Source organism: Delphinus delphis, chromosome 5 (assembly GCF_949987515.2).
Source record: "Delphinus delphis chromosome 5, mDelDel1.2, whole genome shotgun sequence".
NCBI lineage: Eukaryota > Metazoa > Chordata > Mammalia > Artiodactyla > Delphinidae > Delphinus > Delphinus delphis.
Genome location: NC_082687.1, coordinates 66,653,283 through 66,665,637, shown reverse-complemented (window position 1 = coordinate 66,665,637; position 12,355 = coordinate 66,653,283). Strand labels below are relative to the sequence as shown.

Here is a 12,355-nt window from a genome sequence, read left to right as displayed (position 1 = left end):
ATAAGAGGAGGAGGAGAAAAAAATGAAGAAAAAGATGCACCAATTAAAGTTAAAAATATAGAGCCAGAGGGCAGATGCTTGAAGATGGGATATTAGAAATCCAGATTCCCATTTTGTGGATGGGGAAACAGAGAAACAGAGGCAATTCAGGTTCTGTTTTAGGTGATGAAGTGTAAGAAAGAAATATGTGCTTAGTGACCTTAAGGCTTTCGGGCACTATTAATCATTAATTCAATAAAAACTCTTTCTGTCTCTTTCTCTAGATCCTCTTCTTCTTCACGCCCCTAAATGGATGTGTTCCTTACGACTCTGCCTTCAACCCTCCTCTCACTCATTCTACTTTCTTTTCCTGGATGATCACCCTTACGTTATATTTCCTTTAGAAATTCACTACTTAGGCTCCAACATAATCACTAGGTAACTAAAACCCCAATCTCCACTTTCACTTCTGGAAATCATTACTCTAGTCACATGTTTTCCAACTAAGATGATCAGGAAGCAATCATACAGGCAATGTAATTCCACCCCTAAATCTGGTAGAATAACTCTTCATATGCAATTGTATGACCATTGGTCATTATTTTTTATAATGTCTTTTATCTGCCCAGGAGGCAGTAAATAATTTTATCATGCTATATCCTCCTTTTACAGAACACGCTGAATTTCACAAACATTTATATGTTACATAATAAATCATCTCATCTAATTGTCGGGTTAGCAGACAATAGAATCCCCATTTTGAAGACAGGAAAACAGATCAGAAAAGTTAATTAACTTGTTCATTTGAAAATAAGACAGTATTTTTTCATGTTTCCTATCCCCTTCAAGGACCTAATTATATACTATGAACACTTAATAAATACCTTTTAAATGAATGAGAACAATTGTCTATTATGGCTAAATCTGGATAATGTATAGAAAAAATTTCAATGAGTTTTCCCCCTTCTACTGATTCCAATGACCTCTAGAAAACTGTGCTAATCTTGGACCCCTTGGATACTCTTTTAAATAATGGTTCTCGAAGGTGTTCCATGGACCCCTGGGTCCTTGAGGCACTTTCAGGTAGTCAGAAAAGTCAGAACTATTTTCATACTAATACAAAGATGCTACTTGATTTTGTTACTATCCTGTGTTTGCATTGACGGTACAATAACAGTGGTGGGTAAAAGTGCCAGTGCCTTAGCACCAATCAAGGCAGTGGTACCAAATTATACGAGTAGTCAGTTTCACTTTCAGAATGGCTATGATGAAAAATCAAATGTTACTAATTTTATCAAATCTCAACCCTTAAGAAAACATCAGTATTTTGTGTAGAGAAATGGGAAATATACAAAAAGCACTTCTGGGGCAACCAAAGTATCAGTGCAAACCATTGCCTCAAGGAAAAGCACTGATATGATTACTTGAGTTGTGAACCGCTGTTCACACTGTTTTAATGGCATAAAATTTTTACCGAAAAGACAACTGAAAAAGTATGGTTCTTCGCACATTTTTTCCAACAAGTAAATGAAGTGAATCTGTCACTTCAAGGAAAACAATTAACAGTTTGTATTGTCAATATCGAAACTCAAGTTTTCATGTGAAATTATAATTTTGGAAAACTTGTATCTGCCCCTATATCTTTACATTCCTAATACTTAAAGATTTTCTAATGATATCAGTGGTGATATTGACAAATGTGGCTTTGTTATATTGTATAATATATGTCAACATTTCGAAAATCTGCATAACTTAAAGAACCAATATTGCCCAAGTGATAATGTACAATGCTATAAAATAATATGTGCATAAAAGAGCCACTCAGGGCTTCTCTGGTAGTGCAGTGGTTGAGAGTCCGCCTGCCGATGCAGGGGACGCGGGTTTGTGCCCCGGTCCGGGAAGATCCCACATGCCGCGGAGCGGCGGGGCCTGTGAGCCATGGCCGCTGAGCCTGCACGTCCAGAGCCTGTGCTCCGCAACGGGAGAGGCCACAACAGTGAGAGGCCTGCATACCGCAAAAAAAAAAAAAAAAAAAAAAAAAAAAAAGAGCCACTCAAAGTGCAAGAGACACCAATGGGTTTTAATGTACCAGAGTATGGAAAATTCAGCAATATGGTTTCATATTCCACATTGCAATTAACCTGTAAGAAATTACCTCTTGTAAACCTGGTGTAGTATCAAAGAATATCTGCAATTTTCTGGAAAGTTATTAAAATACTCCTTCCTTTTTCAACTACGTATCTTTTTAAGGTCAGCTTTTCTTTATATACTTTATCCAAAATAATGTATCACAACAGATTGAATGAAGAAGCAGATATGAGAATACAGCTGTCTTCTATTAAGCCAGACGTTAGAGATGTGCAAAAATGTAAAGTGGTACCACTCTTTTCCCTACATTATTTTATTTGAGAAAATATAGTCATTTTTCACAAAAATATGTTACATTAACATGTAATAGGTTTATTATAATATTTTTATATTAATTAATAAATATTTTAAAAATTTTCCCTGCTTGAATTCCTGATGTGATATTTTCTTTCTATCTGTCTCACATGTATCAATAGATATACTCCATCCATTGTAAAGCAATTATACCCCAATAAAGACGTTAAAAAAAAAATAGATATGCTCCACATAAACAAAAGCTCTTGGTGTCCACATAGTTTCTTTTTTTGTTGTTCATAGGTTGTTGTGAACCTCAATAGCTTTTTTTTTTTTGGTCGCACCACATGGCTTGCAGGATCTTAGTTCCCTGACCAGGGATTGAACCTGGGCCCCCAGCAGTGAAAGTGCCGAGTCCTAACCGCTGGACCACCAGGGAATTCCCCTCAATAGCTTTTAACAATGTAAAGGGATTCTGAGACCAAAAAGTTTTGAGAACTGATGTTCTAAATCAGTGTCACTCTTGGATTCCATAGGAGGGAGATAGAAAAAGCAATCCATTAAATAAATACATAACAAATACCAACTGACAGTATTAATTCAAGAATTTATTTATTCATTCCATAAACACTTACTGAGTATATAGTAACTTCAAGGTCTTGTGTTAGGTGTGGACAATACTAAGAAGCACAGATAAGAATTCTCAGGCCCAACTACTCAGGGTCTGGTGGTAACTGCTATAATAGAAGTATGAACAAAAACAGTACCGATAGGGAGAGAAGATGTCATCTTTTAGAAAGAATGACAGGGGATGCGAGATATGATGGAGAAAATGTTGGGGGAGAATTTTAAAAGCCTGAAGGATGAAATGAGCATTCTTTTTTTGGAGGGAGGAGGGAAGTAGGGTCAGGCTTTAAGATCAGTAGCAATTATTAACCAAGTATCCATGTGCAAGGCACAATAGGGGATACAAAAATATCTATAGTCTTCCAGGAAACTAGAATTAAGGGAAAAAAGCATCAAACAATTATCAGAAAGAGGAAGATAACCAGAAGAGCAGAGTGACATGAAGACCAAGGGAAGAGCATCAAGAAAGAAGACATGATCAGATGCTACAATATATCAGGAGGAACAAGAAATATCATAAAGGAAAGTTGTAAATAGAAATATTAATGCATATAACTGAAAGTAGAAATACACATTGTCCGTCTACTACTCATTCACACGCATCAGGCAATCCATTCATTCAAGCAGCAAGTACTAAGCCACACACTATATACCAAGCCAAACAGCCAATGGAGAATATGAAATGGACACTGTCTAGCAAAGTTTTGGATCCACACACATTTAACCATTTTGCACTGTGGTAAGTGCTAAGACAGAGCACTAAGAGAAATAAGAGAAAGAGCTGTGGGTCCTCAGAAGCCAGAGCAATCAATGCAGCTTGCTGAGGAGGGTGTAGGAAGAAGGTTAAAGGGGAATTAGATATGGTTCCACAGAGAAAGTGACATTTGTACTAGATCATGAAAAATAAGGTGGGTTTGACAGGAAAGTGTTTGTGTGTGTGTGTGCATGCGTGTGTGCACAAGCACGTAGTGTAAAGTGAGTGGTTATATTAGTCAAGGTCCCAGCAGGAAAAAGATGGCACTCTAACAGGAAAAATAAGGCAAACATAACAACAGGAATGCCTAAGAAGTTAGGCTAAGGGAAATCAGGGGTGTTAAGGAAAACTAACAAGGGAAGGGTAGAGGGAAGCAACCAATTGCATCCTAGCAGGGATGAAGCCAGGCAAACAATACCCTAACCATACTCTCCCCCCACCCTCTAAATCTCCTGCCCATGCCTCCCATTGGCCAAACCGAACTGAGAGGCCAAGGGCAGAAAAGCGTGCTGAGGCAGTCCATAACGGTTAGCCTCCAGAAGCACAGGTAGAGAAGGGTGGAGGAAACCTGGAGGGACAATCAAACGAGAATATTTCAGGTGAAAACAACAAAGACCTGGATCTACAGAAGTTCCTGCTGAGGAATGGGGAGTAGGGAGGAAAAGCAATTTGAGTGGATGGATGAAGCATGAGGCTAGAAGTCAGAAAGGTTTCTATAAATAGCATGCTAAGGAGTTGGGACACTATCTTCAGGCAATGGGGAACCATCAAATGGTTTTAGACAGAGGAATGGCACAACCATATCTGTGTCTGTGGCTCTGTAGCAGCTCCCCACCCCCCACCCCCAGCAGTTTGATTCCTGATACAGAAGTCAGACAGACCCGGGTTGTATCCTGGCTGGGCCCAGGCAGAAGGTGGAAAATACACCAGTTATTTGAGCAGAGAAAATTTAACATACAGAATTGTTAACTGGGTAACTGAAAGGTAAACGAGAACTCCAAGGTATCATGCAGGCAGCAACTGTTGGAAGCAGCTACCACCAGTAGGATGGAAGAAACACAGAGGCTGGAATTATACCTCTTGAGAACGGAGTGCTACTTGGCTAGGTTGGTGCCTCTGAGGAGGGGGTGCCATGAAGCAGGTTCTGCAAGTACTGGAAGAACTGCAAACTGGATTCAGTTGCTCCCACAGGAAGGACCTGCCACTGCCGCGGTGAAGAAGTGCTGCTGGCATGACACTGACAAGCAGAAGCAAAATCCACAGGCAGCAGGGGGAAAGAGGCAAGTTGCTTCTTCCCCTTCCAGACTTGCAGTTTCCCTCTGGCACCCCTCATCAGTGTAGCCCACCAGGAAGCCAGCTGAAGAGCAGGATGTGGTCTGCCCAGCGCCAGCCCCAGCACCGCACAGCAGAAGGGTGGGTTGAGATCTGGGGAGGGGGGAGAAGAGTACCAAACTGACAAGACTACTGGGAGGATTAAATGAAACAAACTATGTAAACTTGTTATAATGCCTGAAACAAAGTAGCTATCCAATAAAAGTCAATTCCCTTCCTCATTCCCCAAACTGCGGCAAGAGCTAATACATGAAGACAAGGATATGTGAGAGTTCAACAGTGCATGTTCCCTATGAGGCATCCAGATTTTCTTATCTCTTATCAATTACCATATATCAAATGGTACGTTAGTCTTATTAGGTTTTAACCTATCCATTTTGCAAAGTTTCACAATCTCCACACCCAGTTCACACACGCACGTACACATGGATGTGTATGCATACATGTTCCCCTTAATACCAAACAAAATTCTCCACAATGAAGGCAAAAGATATAAATGTGATCAAAACACAGAACTGGATGAACTCAATACCAATAGTAGGAAACAGAGTACTCTCAATAATGCTGAAAAAAGTACACATCGAATAAAATTTTAGTGTTTTGATTTAAGCTATTTTTCAAAGCCGTAAAAGTAGGAAATGATAGTGGGTGTGGCACTGGTGGGAAGCAAAAATCACTAGTTTCATCTGGGGCTTCATTAAGAGAAGTATGGTGTCCAAAAAGAGGCAAAGAACAATACATCTTTACTCAGCGCTGGACATCACATTTTAGGAAGGACATTAACAAACTAGAACTTTGTCAGTGGCTCAGAGCTAGAAAATGTGTTGGTTAAAGGCTAGTCTTTTCACAAATGGTTGAAAACACTCATCACATTTCATTTAGAAGAGAGACACTGATGGTGATTATGTGGACCTAACACTCCAGTGCTGCCAAACAAGGAGAGTGAATTCAGAAGCTTCACAACGCAATGGATCAGATTATCCTCTGGAAACGTAGCTCAAGAGATGTTCCTGTAAAAGTGTGACCACTGAGGCTTGGGAATCCCAAATACAGCCAAGGTGATTTGGGGGGTGAACAGAGTCAGGGAAGAGGTAATAACTAAGCTGAAAATGGAAAAACTATTTAGAATTCTGCTTAAAGAAAGAATGTGTTATCAAAAGGGAAATATTCAGCGTAAAGTCTAGAAAAAGACAACTTAAGTGGAAAGAATGAATTGGTACATTTCCAAGAAAGAAAGGGGGAAATCATCTAATTTGATTTGTTTGTTTTGATTTTACAACCCTCTTATAATATAGTTTCCCACGTAGATTTCCCCACAGATAGAATATAACTGCAGCACACCAATTCCAGTTTGTCTGACTTCACTCTGCTCAGAACTTTCTTTCTCCTTCAAAATTCCAGGAAATAGTTTCCCCATTTTTATGGATAAATAAATTGAAATTTGGCTAATAAGTAGCAGAACTGTGATTCACCTCCATGTGTAACTGACTTTGCACTCCATCACAATCAGGAGAGCCGGAAGTCCCAGAAAACAGAGAGAGATGTACAAGAAAGTGGTGACAATCTGGTAGTGAATATCGCAAAGAAATGAAGAAGAATGAGGGCTGAGAAAAATGCCCTTATATTTAGTAGCCCAGAGGACTTGTCAGCAAAAAAGTACCAGAAGCCAGACTACACTAGATTAATAAGCAAGAAAATAATAAAGAAACAGGCGTTGAGCATAGAATACTTTTTCAAACAATCTGGCTGCAGAACAAAGAACAGTGTCATAAAGAGATCTGTTTCACTTTAGCCCTAATAGGCTCTTTCTGCCAGCCATTAAATATAGCCACTCTGCAGAGAGCTATGGGAAAACCGGTGAAGATCCCCCAACCACAGTGTCAGTCCAGAGGAACAGATTCTCTGTAAATGGAGAGATTGAGATGGGCATCTTACTCTGTGAGTGAACATTTTGGGTCCAAACAAATGGGTTTCTTAGAGTCCATTTGTTTTTTACTTTCAGAATACATTTTCCATGATGTAAAGCCAGTGGGAAAAATGCAATTCAGTTTACAATGTTTTAAAAAACCACTTTTCTGGAACATATATGTTTAGTTAACTGACAATTTAATAACAATCTCTTGGAAAGAAGGCATATGTTTATATGTGAAATGATAAAATGAATTTTTTTCTTTCTTTTGGCAATTCAACTTTTTTCCCCTAAGAGAATGATGATTATTTCTCTTGGTGCTCATGATGTTTTAATATTAACTTACCTTTTACTGAGAAATTTTATATAATGGGATCCCTCCCAGTGAATTTAAATATAAGAAAAGTCTTCAATCTAGAATTAAAATATCTGTTTAATGTCTCAAAAATACCAGAAGCCTCTATCACAGTCAAAAAAATGTGTACTTCAGTAGAATTTACAGCAGGGGTTGAGAGAACAGTGCATAGTTTAAAGTACATTTCATAGCTTTCAATGCTGCTAGAAAAAGCATTCCAGCCATCTAGGATATCAGAGCATGATTTTTCTTTTTTTAATGATAAGCAGATTTCAAATATCAATGTTTTATTATGTTTAAATTCCAGCCCTTTTCCTTACTGTTCACAGTTATGTATCTGTTGGTATATGGAAATGAGACACACCAGAAATTCTGACCCGTGATATGAAGCAGAAATGCATAGCCACAGTGTGTTATCTTTTACTAAATTATAGTTGGCACACAGATAGAATAAGATTTGGGCCAATCTTTTTGGTCCTTCTTACAACAAAGTTGGCTAACAATTGTCTGATTCTTTCCTTCTTTTTTATTTTTCCTCTCCTCACCCTCCCCCATGTCTGGAGCTTGGGGATAAATCAAACCATCTTATCTAAAATTTTTTTGGTTGACAGAAAACTCAAATATTTAAATTGAATTCCTTATGGGGCTACCCGCTTTTTTTTTTTTTCCCTGGCTCTGATTATTTTTAAAAGATACAGAGCTTTAGAAATGTAAAGTGTTTTGATCTTTCAAGAGTCCTGCATTGATTGAGCAATAAAAACTGATTTATGCTCTGTGATAGCATCATAAGGCTTTATCACTGCAATGCAATATAAATTAACCTTATCACCCAGACCCTTTGCGCATTCCTACTTTTCTCTATTCATGATGTGAATGAATTAGTTCTTATTTCAACATATTCACAGATAAGGAAATATTTTAGGTAAACATATGTTATTAATGTGTACCTATAACTGTGGAAAGAAAAGCCAAGAAAAAATGAAAGGAAGGAAGGAAGGAAGGAAGGAAGGAAGAAAGAAAGAAAGAAAAGAAAGAAAGAAAGAAAGAGGGGAGGGAGGGAGGAAGGAGAGAAAGATACAAGAATTATAGTCGAATGCCAGGATGATCTCAAAGAAACAACTTTATTTCTACTTCAAAACAACATGTAGGACTCTGGCCTTGGTTGTATGAAGTTAGGATAATTTTATAAATAAAAAGCATATTCCCTCACATTAGAATGTCTAGATTTGAATTCCAGTCCTACTCCTTATCAGATGTATGGGCTTGGGCAACTTAATTTTTCTCTATTCCAGCTTCTTTATCTGAAAAATGGGATACTCATAGCACCCGTCTCAGAATTACAGTGAAGATTAAATAACACATGTAAAGAGTTAGAAGAAAACCTGGCACATCATACGTGCTCAATAAATGTTAGTTATTTTCACTTTTCTTATCACCCTTCATGTTCCTTAAAGCCCTCATATATAATCACCTAAGACACTGAAAGTTATGATTTTTGTTCATATTACGACCCTCTAACTTTTTTCCTTCTAGGTTCATCCACGTTCTTTTACTTCCAAAATTCTGTTCTTCTATTTCAACTTGACAGTTTGATTTTTTTTGTACTCATTAGGAATCAAGAATTTGGGTGAGAAATCTCAACAAGAAAAATTTACCCATCTAGTAAAATGTACTAATATTTATTGGATACCTAAGAGCAGATTATAAGAGAAACCTTATTTTTTAAATAGAGAAATAAACTTTTACAAGTTTCCAGAAATAAATTCTACCTATTAAAACCAGATTCAATATCCATATCTAAATATTTCCATACTAATAAAATTATTTAATTTAAAAAGGGTAAAACCCCAGATTCCTTTTCTCCAATAAAAACATTAGTTCTCTGACATTTTAATCCAAAGAAAAAAGCCATTTAAAATTTAAATTCCTTGCAGCCCCATTTTTCTAATACTAAGGACAAAGCTCCATGTGAAAAAAAAAGGAAGTGAGAAAAATCAGGCATTTCATACTGTGGTGAAGAAGGGGCAACACTGATGTGACCAGACAATCGGCAGACCACTCTAAGGGTGAGAGGCCGGGACAGAACGTGTCCATCTCCTCAACTGAGTTGTCAGCACAGTCATTCATTCATCAAGTCTAAACTAATAAGCGATCACTTCTGCACAGTAAGTGTGGAGGTGGAGGCAGGGGTGTAGGAGTGGGACAGAATGAAGGGGAGGAAGTTCAGACCAATTCTGAGAGTTCTAGATCAAATAACTAACAACATGATGCCTTGTAAGCAAGGACTCTGTTGGACTTCCCAAAGTTGAGTCTAAGAAAAGAGCTCAAGGTTGAGCCCCGAGGGCATGTGTATAAATTCCTTCCCCACTCTTTCATCAGTTTACAAACGTCTTCAATACTTTTACCTAGATGCCATGCTGGCTAGGTCGGCCCACAGATCAGAGCAGACTTAAATGAACTTCCTCAGAGCCGGCGGTCACTGTCTGTGGGTAAGTGGATAACTTACCCATACTCATCTTGATTGGCAGGTTTTCTCTGCTTGCTGCTTCCACTAGATGTCTCCGGACTTCCATCACTGCCTCTTTGTGCTTGGTGTTCAATAAGGCTTCCCACAGGGCTTTGGCTGCCGGGTCACTGCAATAAAACCACAGAAAGAGCTTTAGGTAAATTTCTACTGGATAACGGAAAGGGCGGCGAGCAAAATAATTTCTTAAGCATCTTTTCTAAGTACTAACGTAGTTCTTCCCACTGACAGTTTTAAGTATTAGGATTAAATAAAGAACATCTCACCCATTCTAATCAGCACAAAATATTGAGAAATTAAGGAAACAATAAAATCAAGCCACCTAAAAGGGGGGGCATGCTGTGCTATGAGAAGTATGGGAAAACGGTATGACTTTTTTTTTTGAGAATTTGCACTTAAAAGTATTTCAGAGTATAACTGAACATTGCTAGAGTAACATATAAATGTTATGTAAGCCAAAATTAAATACATGTCCAAAAATGATGTATCAGTGATTACAAGCATATAAATTTCAGGTAATGTACTTGTCTGAGAAACAGAAGGCAATCAGCAATGAGAATTTCTATTCAAAAATTACTCAACAGAATTCCTAACAAGTAGATTTCCTAGTGAATGACAATCAGGAATTAGGCTATGAAACGATGGCCTTAAGTAGCCCACTTTGGGCCTTGGGTTGGAAGGACATTACTGACAAAGCCCTTACAGTTAACCGTTGATAAGAGCACGAAGCAGGGCATTATGCAGGGTCTCATCTGGGCTCACTTCTCCAACAGCCCTCTGTCTCACCCAAAGTGCCACATCCCCATTATAAATGAGTACAGTGTTCTTTCCGGAAGATCTCTGCATGTAGCCAAGTATACACATTTGTAGTAACGTTTTAAAAACTGAGTACAAAGAAACAAAGATGACTTCTTTCCCTTTCTAAGGACATTTTCCTCTACTTAAAGCTCCAGAAACACCTCCTACTATCCAGTTAGCAATAGTTTAAAAATTAATACATTTTCAAAAGTTTTATCTTAAAAGTTGTATCTAATAAGATATTAATTTAGCTCTAAAATTATACCTAATAAGGTTTATCTTTCACATTTGAATTTGATTTGGAATGATGTATTTCAGACTGAGTTTAATGTCTGACACATAATAAAAACAACTACTAATGAAAGGTTATTATTATCTATTTTTTCTGCATTAACTAACATCACTGCTCAACATATTCCACTTCTTTTGATCTGACCAAAACTGTCATCATTAATATTAAAATTAATATTCTAAGTTTAATTTAAATGAGCAGGTAACTGCATGCCAAGTCCTATTCTCCGTGGTTGGAATATAGAACAAAACAGGGCAAAAGCTTTCAATGATTTATTGTCTGGAAGAAGAGACAGACATGTAAGCAAAGTTGCTCCATGCTAAGGTGGAAGGGGAGGGGCAGTAGAAGTAAGTGTAAAAGAGACGGTGGGAGCTACTCTAGGAGGGCCCTGCCTTCCTTGCCAAGGCTTGTTGACTTCAGTCTGTAAGTGATGAGCAGCCAATCAACATGAGATTGATTTCACTTTCTGAGAAGGGTAGCATAGTTCAGCAGTCATGAACAAAGTCTTTATCATCACTCAAAACTAGGTCTATACTTATAAGTGGAATCTAAAAAATAATACAAATGAGTCTATTTACAAAACAGAAACAGACCCACAAACATAGAAAACAGACTTATGGTTACCAAAGGGGAAAGGGAAGAGGGGGAGAGATAAAATAGGACTATGGGATTAACAGATACACACCACTATATATAAAATAGATAAGCAACAAGGATTTACGTATTGCACAGGGAACAACATTCAACAACTTGTAATAACTTATAATGGAAAATAATCTGAAAAAAATATATATATATAACTGAATTACTTTGCTGTACATCTGAAACTAACACAATATTATAAGTCAACTATACTACAATAAGAAAAAAAATTCTTTTTAAAGCTAGGTCTATTTGCTATGGGGCTTTGGGAGAGTTACTTAATTTCTCTAAAGCTCTGAAGGCAATGGAGAACCACTGAGGAATTTTGAGCAGGGGAGGTACACTCCTCCCAGTTTCCCAAATTTACGGTCTGCAATCATTCCCTACTTTTATTCTCCAAAGCACCGCAAGCCACAGGGATTTCTTCTATACTCTCAACTCTACATACAGAACCTCTAGAGTAGAACTCTACTGCCGCCCTCTTTTCCATGAGAATAATACAGTGTCTCCAAGATCACAGTACATCAGCTAATGCTGTGGTTGCCCCATCAGACTACTGCAATGGTTAAAATAGGGGTTCTGGGGTCAGATAAATCTGAGTTCAAATCCCACCATTCTCCCTTCACCCACAGCAGCTCCATGGCCCCTTTGAGCCTCCGCAGGCACTCCAAGCACAGGGACCTCTTTCCCTCCTTTGCCAGGAATGCTCTTCCTACCAACATCCCTCTCTCTCTTCAGATGTCTGCTGAGATGTCACCCTC

General features: G+C 38.1%; 1 protein-coding gene and 1 non-coding gene across 2 annotated transcripts in view; both read right to left on the bottom strand.

Annotated features, from left to right (window-relative positions):
* The window catches only part of SCFD2 (sec1 family domain containing 2), a 398,024-nt gene that overhangs the window by 340,622 nt on the left and 45,047 nt on the right, over positions 1-12,355 (bottom strand). Inside the window, exon 3 of the mRNA XM_060012557.1 lies at positions 9,845-9,972. Coding sequence (XP_059868540.1) covers positions 9,845-9,972 — 128 coding nt within the window. The remainder of the gene's footprint in view (positions 1-9,844; positions 9,973-12,355) is intronic.
* Positions 2,728-2,800, bottom strand: TRNAE-UUC (transfer RNA glutamic acid (anticodon UUC)). The gene has a single exon. It is a non-coding gene; the product is annotated as a tRNA-Glu (tRNA).